This window comes from Gopherus evgoodei, chromosome 7 (genome assembly GCF_007399415.2).
Source record: "Gopherus evgoodei ecotype Sinaloan lineage chromosome 7, rGopEvg1_v1.p, whole genome shotgun sequence".
NCBI lineage: Eukaryota > Metazoa > Chordata > Testudines > Testudinidae > Gopherus > Gopherus evgoodei.
The window spans coordinates 46,113,686-46,132,541 of NC_044328.1; the positions used below are offsets into that span (position 1 = coordinate 46,113,686).

The 18,856-nt window shown below is 44.5% G+C and overlaps 1 protein-coding gene across 1 annotated transcript in view; it reads left to right on the forward strand.

The window, feature by feature from the left end:
• CTNNA3 (catenin alpha 3) overlaps nucleotides 1-18,856 on the forward strand; it is a 987,819-nt gene that overhangs the window by 8,037 nt on the left and 960,926 nt on the right. The window contains 1 exon segment of the mRNA XM_030569668.1: nucleotides 11,617-11,809. Coding sequence (XP_030425528.1) covers nucleotides 11,617-11,809 — 193 coding nt within the window.

Below are 18,856 nucleotides of genomic sequence, written 5' to 3' on the forward strand. Positions count from 1 at the left end.
ACTGGGGGAAGACTTGGCCAACCAGGTGAGGCGGGCCAAGAGAGTGGGAATGGTTACACGTAGCCAAACCAGGCAAGCTTCCAGACCCATTCCTGTTCCTGAGCCGTCCACAGAGGCCCCGTCTGTGTTACCAGAGACCCAGACAGAGGTAGTGGACCCGGATTCCATGCCTACCACTGAAACAGCCACAGCATCTCCAGTCCCAGGCCCGGAACTGGAACAGCAACCAGCACCAGCAATTGCAACCCCATCTTCAAACTCAACACCAGTGGGCGCCAGCGAGCCACAACTGACAGAAGCAACAGACAGCCATACCCAAAAGGCTCAACCAGAGCCTGAAATACCCTCAGGTGCACCCGCGGAGAGCGGTTCACCAGCAACGGAAACAACCCCATCACCTACATCGCTTCCAGAAGGACCAAGCCCAAGTCCACAGTCTGAGGAAGAACTGGTGACCCCAGCCTCAAGGGAACAGTTCCAGACTGAGCAGGAAGCAGATGACAGCCTTCAGAAAGCGTGGGCGGCGGCACGGAGCACCCCACCGCCTCTCAGCTCTTCTAATTGATCCCGGTTTGTTATAGACCAAGGACTTTTATACAAGAAAATTCTTTCTGGTGGACACCGGGAAGAATGGCAGCCGCAAAAACAGTTGATGGTTCCAACTAAGTACCGGGGGAAGCTCTTAAGCTTAGCCCATGATCATCCCAGTGGCCATGCTGGGGTGAACAGAACCAAGGACCGGTTGGGGAAGTCCTTCCACTGGGAGGGGATGGGCAAGGATGTTGCCAAGTATGTCCGGTCTTGTGAGGTATGCCAAAGAGTGGGTAAGCCTCAAGACCAGGTCAAGGCCCCTCTCCAGCCACTCCCCATAATTGAGGTCCCATTTCAGCGAGTAGCTGTGGATATTCTGGGCCCTTTCCCAAAAAAGACGCCCAGAGGAAAGCAGTACGTACTACAAACTGACCATGCTGCACTAAAGTGGCTTCATACTGCCAAGGGCAACAACAAGAAACTTCTTCGTTGGAGTTTAGCTCTCCAAGATTTTAATTTTGAAATTCAGCACATCACAGGAACTTCTAACAAAGTAGCTGATGCACTCTCCCGTGAGAGTTTCCCAGAATTCAGTAGTTAAAAAGTGTTCTTAAAATGTAGAAGTCTGTTAGTTATATACTTAGGGGTATATGTAAAGGTGCATGTGTTGTATTAATCTGTTTATTTTCAAGTTCTAGAAGGAAATCGCCGCCAGTGAGCTTCCCCACTGTCTGCAATTTGGGGGGCGTGTCATAAACAGATAGCTAAGGGTTAATGTCTCTTTCACCTGAAGCACCTGACCAGAGGACCAATCAGGAAACCGGATTTTTTCAACTCTGGGTGGAGGGAAGTTTGTGTCTGAGTCTTTGTTTTCTGTCTGCCTGCTTTCTCTGAGCTTTGGAGAAGTAGTTCTGTTTTCTAATCTTCTGTTTCTAAGTGTAAGGACAAAGAGATCAGATAGTAAGTTATATGGTTTCTTTTCTTTGGTATTTGCATGAATATAAGTGCTGGAGTGCTTTGATTTGTATTCTTTTTGAATAAGGCTGTTTATTCAATATTCTTTTAAGCAATTGACCCTGTATTGTGTCACCTTAATACAGAGAGACCATTTGTATGTATTTTTCTTTCTTTTTATATAAAGCTTTCTTTTAAGACCTGTTGAAGTTTTCTTTACTGGGAAATTTTAGGAAAATTGAGTCTGTACTCACCAGGGAATTGGTGGGAGGAAGAAATCAGGGGAGATCTGTGTGTGTTGAATTTGCTAGCCTGATTTTGCATTTCCTCTGGGTGAAGAGGAAAGTGCTTTTGTTTCCAGGACTGGAAACGGAGAGGGGGAGTCACTCTGTTTGGATTCACAGAGCTTGTGTCTGTGTATCTCTCCAGGAGCACCTGGAGGGGGGAAGGGAAAAAGGATTATTTCCCTTTGTTGTGAGACTCAAGGGATTTGGGTCTTGGGGTCCCCAGGGAAGGTTTTTCAGGGGGACCAGAGTGCCCCAAAAGACTCTAATTTTTTGGGTGGTGGCAGCAAGTACCAGGTCCAAGCTGGTAGCTAAGCTTGGAGGTTTTCATGCTAACCCCCATATTTTGGACGCTAAGGTCCAAATCTGGGACTAAGGTTATGACACCCTTATTCAGTGTTACCCAATGAATATGTAAATGTAGAAGGGAGAGAGAGATTACAAGTGGAGCTCCAGTGTATAAAATGTCACATGGAAGGAAGGAATTGAGTCTGTTGCAGTCAGGGCTGCCCAGAGGATTCAGGGGGCCTGGGGCAAAAAAATTTGGGGGGCCCTTCCATAAAAAAGTTGCAATGCTATAGAATACTATATTCTTGTGGGGCCCCCTGTGGGGCCTGGGGCAAATTACCCCACTTGCCCCTTCCTTTGGGCGGCCCTGGTTGCAGTTGATGGACAGAGGGGAAAGGAAGGGTTTTGAGATCTGTAGATAAGTCTAGTTATCTGACCCCTGTGCCATGTTCTGTTTTAGATTAACCTATTTGACAGTCCCTAATATCCCTGCCATTTAATTATTGTATATTGCACAATCATTATTTTAAATTGAAGGGTTTTTTTGTCAACAGAAACATAGATCAAATGGTTTAATAAAACTCAGCAACTCTATAAATTGAGCCTGTTAAGTGTAAGCAGAGTCACACTATAAAATCTAGGGTTATTCCAAAAGCATTCACCACTTAAAGAGAAAATCTTTATTACACACAGCTGAGTTTACACATAAACAAGAAACTTCTTTTTCTATTTTACATCTATGCAATGGAAAAGACCTCATTGAAAAAAACCTACACAGAATTGCAATAGAATGATTATGCATATGACTTTTTTTGAAAAAAAAAGCACTTGTACTATACTACCCTTTTTAACAGTAATCCTTTCTTTATTAGGCTAGGAATAGGAAATATGTCCCATTCTCTGAATCTTAAACTATTCTTGGAATTTTTTTTCTTTATGCACAGATGTAGGAGCATTTGCTTTTTGTAACAGGGTCGCTTGCCCCTTTGAGGGCTAGGGCCAGCCAACCCTAGTAACTAAGGGGACACACCTGAGTGGGGATCAGCTGATTACCTTATGACAGGGGTCGGCAACCCTTCAGAAGTGGTGTGCCGAGTCTTCATTTATTCACTCTAATTTAAGGTTTCGCGTGCCAGTAATACACGTTAATGTTTTTAGAAGGTGTCTTTCTAGAATATAATATATAACTAAACTATTGTTGTATGTAAAGTAAATAAGATTTTTAAAATGTTTAATTTAATTTTAAATGAATCTTCTTAAAATGCAGAGCCCCCAGACTGGTAGCCAGGACCTGGGCAGTGTGAGTGCCACTGAAAATCAGCTCGTGTGCTGCCTTTGGCACACATGCCGTAGGTTGCCTACCCTTGCCTTATGAAGAGCAGCAGTAAGCTAGAGAGAAGAGGAGATCCTTAGGGAGACTAGAATGGAGTACAGAGGTTGCTGGGAGTGAGTAGACTCCGGTAGAGGAAACTTGGAACTTGAGGAATGAGACTACAGGCAGGAAAGGCCTCAGAGTGACCTGATAATGAAGTAACTGGATAGATTTTGAATGTTTGTTAATTTAATAAACCAGAACCTGAAAATGGGTGTGAAAGGACAACAGGGTTGAGAGTTATTGAAGAAAGGCCTTGAAGGGGGAAACTGAGGCAGGGTCTGCTTGCAGGGCTGCCCTGAGGCCATGAGGAGGTGTGCGAGAGGTGGCCACCTAATGACACTTCTAGTCAGTTACATATAACACAGCTATGTCAGCACATCACTTTCTTTCAAAATTTGTCACCACTGCAGAGCAAACTTCTTGTCACAGTGCTATACTGTTCATTTGTTCTGCTCCTGCTGACTGTTCGAACATAATCCTTCCTTAGGGCCTGATCTATAGTGTGTTGAATTCAATGAAAGACCCTCCCCTCCCCCATTGACTTCAACAGGTAGAGACAACCTGTGTCAGCCGATAGTGAGGGCAGCAGCTTCCGGAGATGTTACTGACCATGCTCAGTACAAGCCAATCAGCGAATCTTGGGGGTGGGAGGAGGTGGCACGTGACTCAATGTGCCCCTCCATGTGTGGCCTCTGTCAACAGGCTTTGGATCAGGCCCTCATACTCTAGTCAAATAGATTATTTTCAGGGGTTGGCACTACTGTGTTGCATGACAGACACTTGACAAAGTTACCTTACTTAGTGATGGACATGGAGGAGGGAGGGGGTTATGTCATTCGATGTTTCTTGAAAGATTACCATGGACCTCAACATTTTTACCATGGATATATTGGTGATCCCTGATTATTTTACATTGGTACTTAATGTTTGTATTACAGCCCTTTGAGGTGTCACTTGTCTTAAAAGTTAGTTGAGGGTGCTCATCCGTTTGGAGGATCCAGACCTTTGTCCCTGGAAGTAAAAATGCCCCAATGTTGATTGAAATAGAAACAACCTGTTGAATTTATTGGTGCAGATCCTATGTTGTGACTCCAGTTGTGGTGGAACTATGTGTCTGAATAAAGGTGAAGGTTCTGAGGGAGGTAGAAGGTGGATCTAGAGCAGAACAGAAACATATTTTTTTCTAGATGACTCTACAATAGTTTCCTTTGACAGTTCCCCTAAAAGTAGTATCTTTGGTCAATGCAGAGTATGACCACAAGGTGACCAGGATAATTCAAAATAATACTAACTTATTCTTGGTCACCAATAATGAATACATAAAATAAACATTCTAAGGCTTTGATTCTGTTTGAAGTTAGTATCTTCCATTACAGATTCCAGATCAACATTAATCTTAAAAGAAAGTTATGAAAAATCATCATTATTTTGCTTTTGTGAATATTCATTGTTAATCTATCTGCATTTATTCCTTAGTATAGCTTCCATTGTTTTGTTATATTCCTTAAAGTGTTGAGTGCAGAATGTTCCAGGTTACTTACTGTCTTTACATATAATCTGTACACTAATTGATAGTGACTTACATCACTGTCTGACTTCCAGATTCATTTGTTCATAAATCTTTAGCCTGTTCTTTTAATAGTTTCCTTATTCTTCACTTTAAGCTTTGATTTCTCTTTAATCTAAAAGTTTTCCCCCAGTACGTAGGTAAATCAGGAGGTAATTGTGCATGGATGCCAGGCCTGATACATTTTAGTCATCCAATTCCATGTACTCTGTGATAACTTTCCCAGTTGCATCTATCTGCAATAAATTCCTCCAAAGGATTAGACAATCTTTTCCCAGCAATTACATTTTTTTTATTGTAACTATGCACCTAATCGCTTTAAAAAGTCCTCACTGGGTAAAAGAGATGATACATGGGACGGGGCATGCAGGGTCACACTCCTCCCAGATTTGCTGCTTGTCTTGTACTGAGCATGTTCAGTAATACTGATGAAGTTGGCTGTCCTCACTCTCCCCCGCCCCCATATCTGTGCTTGGCAACGTAAGGGGGGGAGACACTTAGTTTTATGCAGAGTTGCATTTTTTTTACTTCTATTTATTGTATAATCTATAAAACATAGGCCACTCTGCTAGATGCAGTCTGTGAAAGTGGTCCAGTCTAGATCATATCTGCACCTTTGTGTCTTTATAGGTAAAAGCTCAGTTGATGAGCGTTGCATTTTTTGCCTAATTCACAAGCACTATAAAGTCTGACTCTACTGTCAGATTGAATAGGCTGATGGCCTACAAGAAATGTTTTGTATAGGTTTTTAGGTTCTAAAGGTTGCTGAATCATAAAGCTGGGATACGCTCTCAGTGACATGCCATTTGTGAACTCACCAGGTAGGCTTCATAATAAATAACTTTGTTAAATAATACATGTAGCACCAAAGGAAACATTGATTTCAGGTAGTTGCTGACCTAAATGGTACTCTTATTATTTTGCTTATAGGCATGTGAGGATAGTGGGTGTACAATCCACTTAAAAACCCTGAACTCTGGGGTTTGGAGAGTATGTTTGCCAAATTCCTCTATTCTCCCCCCCTCCCCGCTTTTTTTTCTGCAGCCTTCCGTTAAAGAGATCCCATCAACTTGTAAACTGTCTTCATCTGAAAGTGTTGTACCTATTATTGTTTCAAGATTTGTTGTATTTACGATTACTGTAACGGCAGGAGTTTAATGGAAAACTCTCCTTTCAGTTTGTTCATTGTGTTCATATGACAACATTAGGTGAATAGCCAGTTTCATTGTTTTGTTGAAGCTCAGTTGAGTTTTCTCTCTTGTCCATTTATGTGAAGGCACCTGTCCCGCTGAGCCTGAGAAAGACCATGCCCATAGCAGCCCCTAGGAGAATGCGCACCAGACAGAGAACAGCAGTCTCACTACAACTAAAGAGGCAGCTGATTGGGGATATGCATGGAGGGAAAAAGAATAGATGTGCAGGGGACGGGGAAGGGTCAAGTATATTTGGTGTCGTGGTTCTCAGGCCTGCTTATTCTTTTACTGAAAAGACACTTGGACCATTCTCCTCTGGTATATCAACTCTGAAGACATGAAATCAGCATCATAGTTATCAGCTCCCTTTGGCACACATGCTCTGCGCAGTTTGCACACCAGACACCTGCTTGGGATAAAAATAAAGCATACTTACTATTTCATCTTTGATATTTTTATTAAAGGGAAGCACAAGTTACACAGAAAATAAACACAAAGATGCAACATCAGGCTTTACGTTTTCATATTTCTAGTAAGATTCATTTGTTGTCTTTCTCAGTATACCCCCTAGCTATAGGAGGCATTCAGCTTTCGCAGACAGCCTGCCACTTTGAGACTGTCCTCCAAGTTCTGGATAAAAACTTCCGTTCCAAGCCTGCTTTTAAAAGACTTATTTTTTTTCTCTTTGTCCATGGTGACTTGTGGTTAATCAAAGTGGAAAATCCCCCACAACTTGGAAGCTGGGATCTTCTTTTCAATTTCAAATTATCTGGGTGTCTTTCCATTAATGTATCTTTCTGGGTTGGACAATGGGAATAGTTACTTGAAATCAGTTTGATATGAACAACTAGCTTGGTAGATGCCCCTTCCTGCTTGATTGCTCACTACCTTGCTGTGAGGTGTAGCTGAAGTTGCAGCACAGATTGAGCACAGTTTTCTAAATACACAAAATGTAAAATGACAATCTGTATACATATGTCATAATGGCCAAGTTCAGAGCATTACAAGCTTTCACAAAAGACCTCACTTGATATATTTTATAGTACAATAACATTGTATGCAGTCTGTTGGTTTAACTGCTTTTTGGGGTGTGTTAAATCTTCTGTTATCCCTTTGGGGTGTCTGGCCTCTGATTGTCACAACACATTTGTAGCTTAGGGTTCTTCCTTTTGGATAGAAGGGCCAATGGAAGTCTATTAGTAATAGGGGAGTTGTCTTTAGTTCTGTGTAGAATAAGTGCACTCTAAGGGCAGGTCTACACTTAAAACACTGCATTGACACAGTTCGCACTGATGCCGCTACAGTGCTTTAATGGAGACACTCTATGCTGACAGGAGAGCTCTTCCATTGGCGTAGTTAATCCACCTCCACGAGAGGCAGTAGATATGTCAGTGAGAGAAGCTCTCCTGCTGACAAAAAGCAGTCTAGACCCATGCTTAGGTCAGAAAACTACATCGCACGCACGAGGTGTGGATTTTTCATACCCCTGAGCAACGTGGTTTTGCTGAAGTAAATATTAACTATTTATATGGGCAGTACTTCTTTGTTTTCTCCAGACATCTGAATTACAGAAAGGACTGTTAGTGTTTGAAAGTATAGGTAAGCTGTATGGCCCTTGCCACTGGGCAGCTGAAAATAAATGCTTTATTCTTTTGAACAGTGAGAGGCTCCCCAGTTCCAACTGGCCCATTCTGCAGGTGCAGTTTGATATGTTGATTTGGCTTCTGAGGCCCATATTAACCTATTCAGAGCCTGTGCTGGGTACACACAGACCCTTAAATCAAGATAGCCCAGCCTCTGGCCTAACCCAGAAGCTTTTAGATGAAATCTGGAAATGAAAAGCAAAGACAATTTGCTTGACATTTGCAGTTTGGAGGTACATAGCGTGAGAATCTCAGGAATGAAGTTTGAATCTGTAGTATAATTCTTTCTCCAGATATACCGAATACTGTCTGTAAATCAAGGTTTTCACTGAGTATTGGAAAACATGCTTGGTGTACATTGCCACTGATGTGACAATGTTTAATTAACTGGGAGCTATGATTGAGCATGGATTGGATAAATAGGATCATATTTTATCTAACAGCATGTGCTATTATGCTAGCATTTTGTCTGGATACTGTACCCTTCCACTGCTAGCTGTATTAATGATGTAGCAAAAGGAGCAAACCTAGTATGATGCCACTGCACAGTTCAGTTATCCCTGTGCAAGTTGCATCCCTCATTCAGCATCTTCATTACACATCTTTCAATATTATTTTTATATTTCCTAACCTATGTGAGCCAAGAACTGTTTATCAAATTGTGATGGATATTTTAGATCAGAGTCTGCCTCAAAGAAATAATATTGAGCCCATTTCTATGGAAATGAATGCATTATGTTTTATCTTCTGATGTTCCTGGCAGAGATCCTGAAGATGCAGGGTCCTGCAGGTATAAGCTTTCATCTACTGGAATGAGTATCGTATTTTTATTGTTTGTTTTTTATTTCTGTTTGACTCTTTTTTAATTGTACAAAACACAATAAACAACTATCACATGTGTGTAAAGGTACATTACACACATCTGAATGCAGTGAAAATTAAAATAAACAAAATGTACTAGTAATAAATTTCTGAGAATGGCAAGTAACCATATTTCTTTAAATCCATCCTGCTTTTTATTTAGGTGAAATGATGTTTTCTCTCAGGACTTAAATCATTCAGGCTTGCATGCTATTCTTTAACATTAAGTTTGCTGCCTTCCACATTGGAAATATCAGCCTATAAACTGTGAAACTGGCTCTTAACAAAATACGGTCCTTGTGGCTGTATATTGAATCGCCTGAAAATAACATTCTAGGATTTCTAAAGTAAGTTATTTAGACTGTTGCTTTCAGTGCATATTCCACCAGCTGGCTGGTTTATGTGAAGTAAATAATTTGGTTTCTTTCTATTGAAGTTTGAACTGAGGCTGTGCTCATCAATCAAAAGAAAACTCTTTTAAATAATCTAGACTTGAGGTATTTGCATGACATGTCACCTGCATGACTCTCCAAAAGTTGAGGTCAGGTGGCAGCTTGTCTTTGTTCTCTGTCCAAAAATTCCATATGAATGAGGCAGGGGTCAAGACTTCCTTGTTTCAAGGACTAGTTATGGAAGTGCTTTCCTGAGAATCTGTTGAAGTCCCTCTATTAGGCACTGATCCAGCAGGGCACAAAATCATGTGAACTTCTGAATAAAAGCCTGTATACCACCAGATGAGGGTCTTGATCAGGATATACAGTTGAAGGGAGTCAGACATAGGAATGAATTTATGTGGCAGGCTGGAATTTTGTTAGCTTAACTCTGGGGAGGAGGTGCCTCTGCCCTACCTCCCCCAACTCTCTCTCTTGCTAGGCATTTAAGTGGGTCAGTAAAATGGGTTATAGGACTCCTACCATATAACCCATAACTGTGAGTAGACCCTTCCTGGCCTACCTCTAGGGGCTGGTCCAGACTAGGGGGGGGAAATCGATCTTAGATATGCAACTTCAGCTACGTGAATAACGTAGCTGAAGTCGAATATCTAAGATCGGATTACTCACCCATCCAGATGGCGGGTAGTCTGGACATGGCCTAGGATTCAGTTAGTTCATCTGAATAGTTTCATTCTCCTCCCTGCATGGGGAACAAAGCATACCACAGGTCTGCGAAGATGTCAGGACTCCCTTTCTCCCATAGGCATAAGGCCCACTAGTGAAACACCAAATCTGTCTTTACCTCTGAGCATGCGCTTTATCCACACTGAACACTGACCTCAAGCTATGACAAGCTAAACAATACCACCAGTTACTGATAGTATTTTAAAGTCTTATTCCTTGTAACAGAGTTGTGCCTCATAGATTCTGCCGGGAAGATGACAAAACACTGTAGATCTCTGCTAGTTTGAACCTAATGGGAAAAATTCCTTCCTGATCCCAAATAAGCAATCAAGCAGACATGCAACATCCTGAAAACACGGCTACTATACTGCAAAGGGAGGGAGAAAGGAGGAGGGTAGGGCATCCTCAATGGAAGTTCCATGGGTGCTGGAACAATTTGTATTGTGGAGGTGTGGAGAGCAATTGAACCAAACTGTAAACCCTGTATATGATGGAAACCACTTCAAGTCAGGGGTGAAGCAGCACCTTCAGCACCCCTAGTTCCAGCATTTATGAATGGAACAAGAGGCTCCAAAGACCTGGAAAATTGTTTAAATTACTGAAGGGGGAGGAGCTAAGGGCCAATCAGCTTCCATCTACCCTTACCTGCCCAATCGGAGGCAGAGAACCTATAGAGAAGGAGGGGCCAGTACCTGCTTCCTGGACATGTCCTCTCCCCGCCCTGCATCTGCCTTCCACACAGCTGTCCAATCAAGTTTCCTGTCCAATGAGGCGGATGAGTGGTGTTATCTTTATTATGCACCCTTTGACATACTGCCTCATATCAAACAGCAAGCACTATAGCTGCCTGAACTAGAGTTGAACTTGAATTTTAAACTATACTAAAGATCTGCTGGCACAGCATAACGAACTAGAAGAATTAAGAATTCAAAACATCATTACTGAAAATATCTTTTGATGTTTGTTAAATCGACAATACTTCCCTTTAAAAAAAAAACTCTTTAGAATGTACTATTAGTCTGACAGCCATTGCAATGCATCAGAAAATACTTTGTTAGAAAAATGTATGATGGAGTGTGGAGGTTGTGTTCAATAGATGCAGAATGTAGAGTGGGAAGCTACATAAAAATAGCTTGCTTATGCTTATTAAAATGCATGATTTCAAAACAGTTTAGATGATTATGCTCTAACCTAGATTCGAAACAAACATTATGCACATCTTAAATGATTTGCAAAAACATTGAATTATTTTGGGCTAAATCCTGTCCCTTGTGATTGTGCCCTACATTAGGGGAAAAATTTGGAGAGATGGGTCTGCACCCATTGCATACTGTGGACGCTCTTTCTGTCCCTGCTTGAGAGATGGTAGGAGGAGTAGCCAAAAGGGATTGTGGGAGCAATGGAAGTGAAACTGAGAGTTATGCTTCCTGCTGTTACTGAGGATTTTGTAAATACTCTTTTAATTTTTATGTCATTAGACATTTTATACGAAACAGCATAAGAATTTTAGAGCAATGGTAATAAGATGGGTCAGAGTGGCAACAATGATATTCTATCAGCTTTGTTTTGAACCCTATGAAATGAAGGTAATATATCTGGGAGAATTTCAAAAGTCAGACACTGAGATAAAAAAAATTGTCCAGTCTGACAATATCTTGTTGGGTATAGCTCTTTGTTTTTGAAGTATCTGCTCACTCCTAGGGCTGCTCATTATTTTGTTGTTAATTTTAAATAACTAAAGGCAATATTAGTCTATTGGCTGCAGAATTTAAGACACTCATTTATTTATTTTTAAATTTTAGGTTACCACATTAGTGAATTGTCCACAAACTCCTTCTAATAAGAAAAAAGGATGTTCCAAAAGAGCCCGTGTCCTCTTAGCTTCTGTGGAAAAAGCTACTTGGAATCTATTGGACAAAGGAGAGAAAATTGCTAAGGAAGCCATTGTATTTAAGGAGGAACTTAATGCAGCACTTAATGATGTTCGTAAAGAAAGTAAGTACAGTACCCACTGAATAAACCAGGTGCTTTAAGGAATTCAGTTATACATATAATTTTTGTTAGTGTGTCTATCTCTAAAATGCAAATTGCCGTTCCCATTTACTGAAGTTTGTTCTTTAAAATACAAAGTATATCATTGTGGAGAAATTATGTCCTTGGTTCTTTGGTTTTGTCTCTCTGAGATTAGTTTAGCACTCACCAGGCTGAAGATTATCCAGTAGATGTTATTTGTAGAACCTGAACAATTGAAGATGTCAGTTTAAAAAAAAAGAGGGGAAGTTTTCTACAAATTCTGTACTTAAAAACATGTTATATAATAGTGATTCTGTAATCTTAATGTGATGCCATTAGTCTTTAATACGCTTAGACTCATAGAATTTAAGGTCAGAAGGGACCATTGTGATCCTCTAGTCTGACCTCCTGCATGTTGCAGGCCTCACCCACTCTTGAAATATATTCCTAACTTCTGGCTGAGTTACTGAAATCCTCAAATAATGATTTAAAGATTTCAAGTTACAGAGAATTCACCATTTACACTAATTTAAACCTGCAAGTTACCTGTGTCCCATGCTGTAGAGGAAAGCAAAACTACCCCAGGGTCTCTGCCATGTTTGGGGTTGGCAATCAGTTAGACCCTGAGCATGTGGGAAAGACCTACCAGGTAGATACCACAGAGAATTATTTTCCAGGTAACTCAGAGCCTTCCCCGTCTAGTGTCCCATCTCTGGCCATTGGGGATTTTTGCTTCTGGCAGTCGCTGATGGGCCACATGCCATTGTAGGCAATCTCATCCATAATTTATCAAGATGAGTCTTTAAGCCAGTTATACTCTTTTTTTTTTAATTTCCTCTCCTGCCTCTGCTCTCCTTAGAAAGCTTTGTCAGAATTTCACTTATCTGATGGTTAGAAACCTTCACCTAGTTTCAAGGCTAAATTACATTTTATTTCCCCAAATACAGTAATATTGTCCTTTTATTTATTTATTTAGTTATTTTACCTCAGTCAATTTGGGGCCCTGGCGGTATTCCAGATGGGAGCAGAAATTGGTGATAGCCAGGTATTTCTTTGATGCACTTTTGTTTATTTACCAAAAATGTACAAAGTCCTGTGTCTCTGAATGAAAAGGAATCCAATAGCCAAGAAACAGATTATTTTGCTTGCAGCATCAAGGGCATATTTTTCAGCCTACACCGCTGACTCAAACCTCTCCGCAGGTTTCTTCCAGGGTTAACACCATGTGTTCAGATGTCTGTCTGTCTGTTTCTGGCCTATTCTGCACCTAGTATATTAGGTCAGTATTCACGCCCCTGAGCAATACAGTTAAATCAACATAACCCCGGATGTAGACAGTGCTAGGTTGATGGGAGGATTCTCTGTTGCTGTAAGTGGTGTCTTCTTTGAAGGGCTACAGAGGCACAGCTGTGCTACAGTAGTGGTTTTATGTGTAGACATACCCTCAGGCCTGGTCTACACTACAGGATTAGGTCAAATTTAGCTGTGTTAGGTCGATTTAAAAATGACTGCATCCACACAACCAACCCCATTCCATCAACCTAAAGGGCTCTTAAAATCAATGACTGTACTTCTCCCTGGCGAGGGGAGTAGCGCTAAAATCGACTTTTCTGGGTCAGATTTGGAGTAGCGGGGACGCAAATTGATGGTATTGTCCTCCGGGAGCTATCCTAGAGTGCTCCATTGTGATTGCTCTGGACAGCCCTTTGAACTCTGATGCACTAGCCAGGTACACACGAAAATCCCCAGGAACTTTTTAATTTCATTTCCTGTTTGGTCAGCATGGTGGAAGCAGTGGCGTAGCCAGGTTCTAAGAGCAGGGGAAGCAAACATAAAAAAGGTGCCCCCCCCTTGGCTCCTCCTCTGGCCATGCCCCCCCTTGGCTCCTCCTCTGGCCTCGCCACCCCTTGGCTTCTCCTCCGGTCACTCCGCATCCCCTTTTTTGGCTGGCTTCTCCGGCCGTGCCCTCCCCCCCCCGCCCTCATGGGGTCCACTCTGCGCTGGCTTCCCCTCTGTGCTGCTACGGTGCCGAGCCCTGCAAGCACCCTGACACCCCCACATGCCCCAGGCCGGGCCGAGCTGTGGTGGGGTCCGTGTCCCTTTAAGAGCAGGGCTGGGCTGAGCCGAGCCGGCGTGGAGTGGCTCTGCTCCCTGCTGCAGGCTGATGCTGGAGCCTGGGCTGAGAGCCAGGCTCGTCTCCTGCACCAGCTCTGGGCGGTGCTTTGCTGCAGCTCCCCTTGTCCTCCCGGGCTGGGCCGCCTCCTGCACCTGCACCTGCACCTGCACATTAGGGGCGGGTTGCATGAGGGCAGGACTCAGTGGGGCCGAGGACTGAACAGGCCCAGCAGGGTTATGTGGGGGCTGCTGGAGGGAGAAGCTGGGGAAGGGGTGGCACGGCCTCAACGCCCTGGGGCTGCCTGCCCCACGGAGTAGGCAGAGGGGCGTAAGCCACACCAGGACCCCAGTCCTCTGGGGGAGGGGCTCTGAGGCCAGCCCAGGGAGGCAGGAGCAGCCCTGGGGGTGCCGGGCCCGTGCAGGGCAGAGCCCTGGGAGAGCCCCAGCCCCGCAGCAGGCAGTGCTGCGTAGGAGGAGCCCACGCCCCGTGGCGGGCAAGGGGAGCCCCTACAAGCCCAATGAGTTTGCCCAATGCTTCCCTGCTCTGCCTTGCACTGTGTCAGGGGAGCCAGTCCCCAAGCAGCAGAAGAAGACAGGGTATGTCCGTGGCTTTCCCAAGAAACACGCTGCGCTGCTAACCGCTTCCAGCGCAGCAGGGCTGGGGCTTGGGGCAAACAGCCTCAGAGCCTGGCTTGGGGGGCTTTACTTGCAGCTGGAAGACCAAACACTGCTGCAGAAGAGCCTGTGCACGGGGCAACGCGCTGGAGGCGGCCAGGCCCAGCAGCGCTGGTGTGTGGGAAGACAGAGGAGCCTAGGCTAGGCCACGCAAAGGCAGGCACCGCCCCCCAGTAGCATGCGGAGCTGGAGCTGACCCAGGAATTGCTAGAGCTGCTGCTTTCTGCTTTCTGTGCCTGGCGCTGCCCCACCCCACTGCAGAGACCAGCCCCTGCCCCGCCCTTGCCTGCAGGAGTTAAGCTAAGGCGCTGCTTTTGGAAAATGTCCTGAGGGGAAGCAGCTGCTTCTGCTGCACCCCACTAGCTACGCTACTGGGCACTGGTGACCATGCAGTCCCCCCAGAATCTCAAACAAACTCCAGTATGGACTGAAAGGGAGACATTGGATCTGATTGCTGTATGGGGAGAAGCATTTGTGCAGGCCGAACTCCAATCAAAAAGAAGAAATGCAAATATATTTGCCAAAATTTCACAGGGCATGTTGGACAGAGGCTACACCAGGGACACACAGCAGTGCTGTGTGAAAGTTAAGGAGCTCAGGGAAGCCTACCAAAAGACAAAGGAGGCTCCGGGTCAGAGACCTATACATGCCGCTTCTATGACCAACTGCATGCCATTCTAGGGGGGACCCTACCACTATCCCACCACTGTCTGTGGACACCTGCAAGGGGTGAGTCTCACGCAACAGGGAGGAGGATTTTGTGGATGAGGAAGAGGAGGAGGAGGAGAAGGAGAAGAATGCTCAGCAGGCAAGCAGTGAATCCATTCTCCCCAGCAGCCAGGAACTTTTCTTCACCCTGGAGCCAATACCCTCCCAAGGCGGGATCCGTGATCCTGAAGCCAGAGAAGGTACCTCTGGTGAGTGCACATTTGTAACTACAGTACAGGATTTAAAAGCAATAGTGATTAATGGTTGATTTGCCCTGAAGACTTGGGATGCGTTCACAGCCTGTACAGCTACTGGAAAGTTCTGTTCTCATGTCTGGGGATGGAGTGGGAATTTTCCAGGGACATCTCCATGAAGCTCTCCTGGAGGTACTCTGAAAGCCTTTGCAGAAGGTTTCTGGGGAGGGCTGTCTTATTTCATCCTCCTTGGTAGGACACTTTACCACGCTAAGCCAGTAGCAAGTATTCTGGAATCATTGCAGCACAAAGCATGGCAGTGAATGGTCCTGGGTTTTGGTCACATTCAAGCAACATTCAGTCTATATCTTTCTGTGTTAGCCTCAGTAGAGTGATATTGTTCATGGTCACCTGGCTGAAATAAGGGAATTTTTGTAAGTGAACAGTAAAAGGACCCTGTTCATGCTGGGCTATTTGTGCTTGGCTAAAAGGGATCATCCCAGAGAATAGTCACAAGGCAGGGGGGAAGGTGAAGGGATCATCCCAGAGAATAGCCACGTGGTGGGGTGAGGGTAGGTGTGTGCTGCGCATCCACCCAAAAATTGCAGCCCCTCCTTTTAAATGTGAAACCCAACCCATTGCTAGCTCTGGGAAAGGAGGGTGCTGCAGTTTGTAAACATTCCTACATGTTATGAAGGTGTTAGAAGCCAAACCCTCGTACCCTTTGGCTTACCATGGCTGCCTGGAAACCAAATTCTGTTGCCCAGCCATGTGTGATGTGTCACCATACCAGCAGGGGCTCAATATAAAAGGCAAAATGTGACCTTGTACCTCAAACACGTGCTGTCTGCTGTGAATTGCTTGATTCGCTGTGAAAGAGTCTCCCTTTTGTTCTCAGAAATGTATCATCTTAAATTTTACTCTCTCTTTTTATCTCCCCCCAGGTGCAAATGTTTCCCCATACACTCCCCATATCATCTCCATCCCTGAGCTTATCGCAGATTAGAAAGTGAAAAAAAACACACTCGCGATGACATGTTTACTGAACTCATGCAGTCCCCCTGCACTGATAGGGCACAGCTTAATGCATGGAAGCATTCACTGACAGAGTCCAGGAAAGAATTAAGTGAGCGCGAAGAGCAGAGGCAGGATGCAATACTGAGGCTAATGGGGAAGCAAACGGACATGATGAAGCGTCTGTTGGAGCTGCAGGAAAGCCAACAAGAGCACAGACCCCCGCTGAATCCACTGTATAACCGCCTGCCCTCCTCAAGTTCCATATCTGCCTCACCCAGATGCCCAAGAATGTGGGTGGGGAGGCTCCGGGCACCCAGCCACTCCACTCTGAGGATGGCCCAAGCAGCAGAAGGCGGTAATTCAAACAGTTTGATTTTTAGTGTGGCTACAATAAAAAATGTGGCCTTGTCCTTCCCTCTTCCCCCACCCCACCTGGGCTGCCTAGTCGATTATCTCATTTTAAAAACATTAATAAAGAAAGAATGCATGGTTTCAAAACAATAGTTACTTTATTTTGAAGGGGGGAGGGTGGTTGGCTTACAGGGAATTAAAATCAACAAAGGGGGCGGGTTTGCATCAAGGAGAAACACACACAACAGTCACACTGAAGCCTGGCCAGTCATGAAACTGGCTTTCAAAGCCTCTCTGATGCGCAGCGCGCCTTGCTGTGCTCTTCTAATTGCCCTGGTGTCTGACTGCTCAGAATCGAACGCCAGGCAATTTGCCTCAACCTCCCACCTTGCCCTAAACGTCTCCTCCTTGCTCTCACAAATATTATGGAGCACACAGCAAGCAGCAATAACAATAGGAATATTGGTTTCGCCGAGGTCTAACCGAGTCAGTAAACTGTGCCAGCGAGCATTTAAGCATCCAAAGGCACATTCTAGCACCATTCTGCACTTGCTCAGCCTATAGTTGAACTGCTCCTTACTACTGTCGAGGCTGCCTGTATAAGGATTCATGAGCCATGGGAGCAAGGGGTCCCCAAGGATAACTATAGGCATTTCAACATCCCCAACAGTAATTTTCTGGTCTGGGAAATAAGTCCCTTCTTGCAGCTGCTCAAACATCTCGGAGTTCCTAAATATGCAAGTGTCATGCACGTTTCCCCACCATCCCATGCTGATGTTGGTGAAACGTCCCTTGTAATCCACCACTGCTTTTAGCACCATTGAGAAGTACCCCTTGCGGTTTATGTACTGGTTGGCAAGGTGGTCCAATGCCAAGATGGGGATATACGTTCTGTCTGTCGACCCACCACAGTTAGGGAACCCCATTGCAGCAAAGCCATCCAGTATGACCTGCACATTTCCCAGAGTCACTACCCTTGATAACAGAATGTTAATGATTGCATTGGCTACTTGGATCACAGCAACCCCCACAGTAGACTTGCCCCCACCAAATTGATTCCTGACTGACCAGTAGCAGTCAGGCGTTGCAAGCTTCCACAGGACTATTGCCACTCGCTTCTTAACTGTCAGGGCAGCTCTCATCTTGGTATTCCTGCTCTTCAGGGTCAGGGAAAGCAACTCACAGAGTTCCAGGAAAGTGGACTTACGTATGCAAAAGTTTCGCAGCCACTGTGAATCATCCAATACTGCAACACTATGTGATCCCACCAGTCTGTGCTTGTTTGCCTGGCCCAGAATCAGTGTTCCACTGTATCAGCCAGCCCCAGTGCCACCATGATGTCCCAATTGCCACAGCCCGTGCTTTCAGGAACGTCTGTGTCCATGTCCTCATCAAAATCCTCCTCATGCTGGCGTCTCTTAGCCTGGTTCTGCATATACTTCAGAATAATGCGTGAGGTGTTTACAATGCTCACAACAGCAGCAGCGATGGTGAGCTGAGTGGGCTCCATGCATGCCATGGTGTGATGTCTGCACAGGTAACTCAGGAAAAAAGGCGCAAAATGATTGTCTGCCATTGCTTTCACGGAAGAGGTGACTGATGACATGTACCCAAAACCACCTGCGACAATGTTTTTGCCCCATCAGGCATTGGGAGCTTAACCCAGAATTCCAGTGGGCAGTGGAGACTGCGGGAACTGTGGGATAGCTCCCCACAGTGCACCGCTCTGGAAGTCAATGCTTGCCACGGTAGTGAGGACGCACTCCACCGACTTAATGTGCCTAGTGCGGATATATGCAATCGACTGTATACAATTGATTTCTACACCCACTCACAACAATACTCAGCGAAAGCTTCTGGGCAGATTCTCATACTCCTTTTTGTTTTAGGTAGGGGCTTATTAGTTACATTAACTGAAGAGTGAGTTCACACCTATCAGTAAGGTTTTAACTGAACCCATAACAAGGTT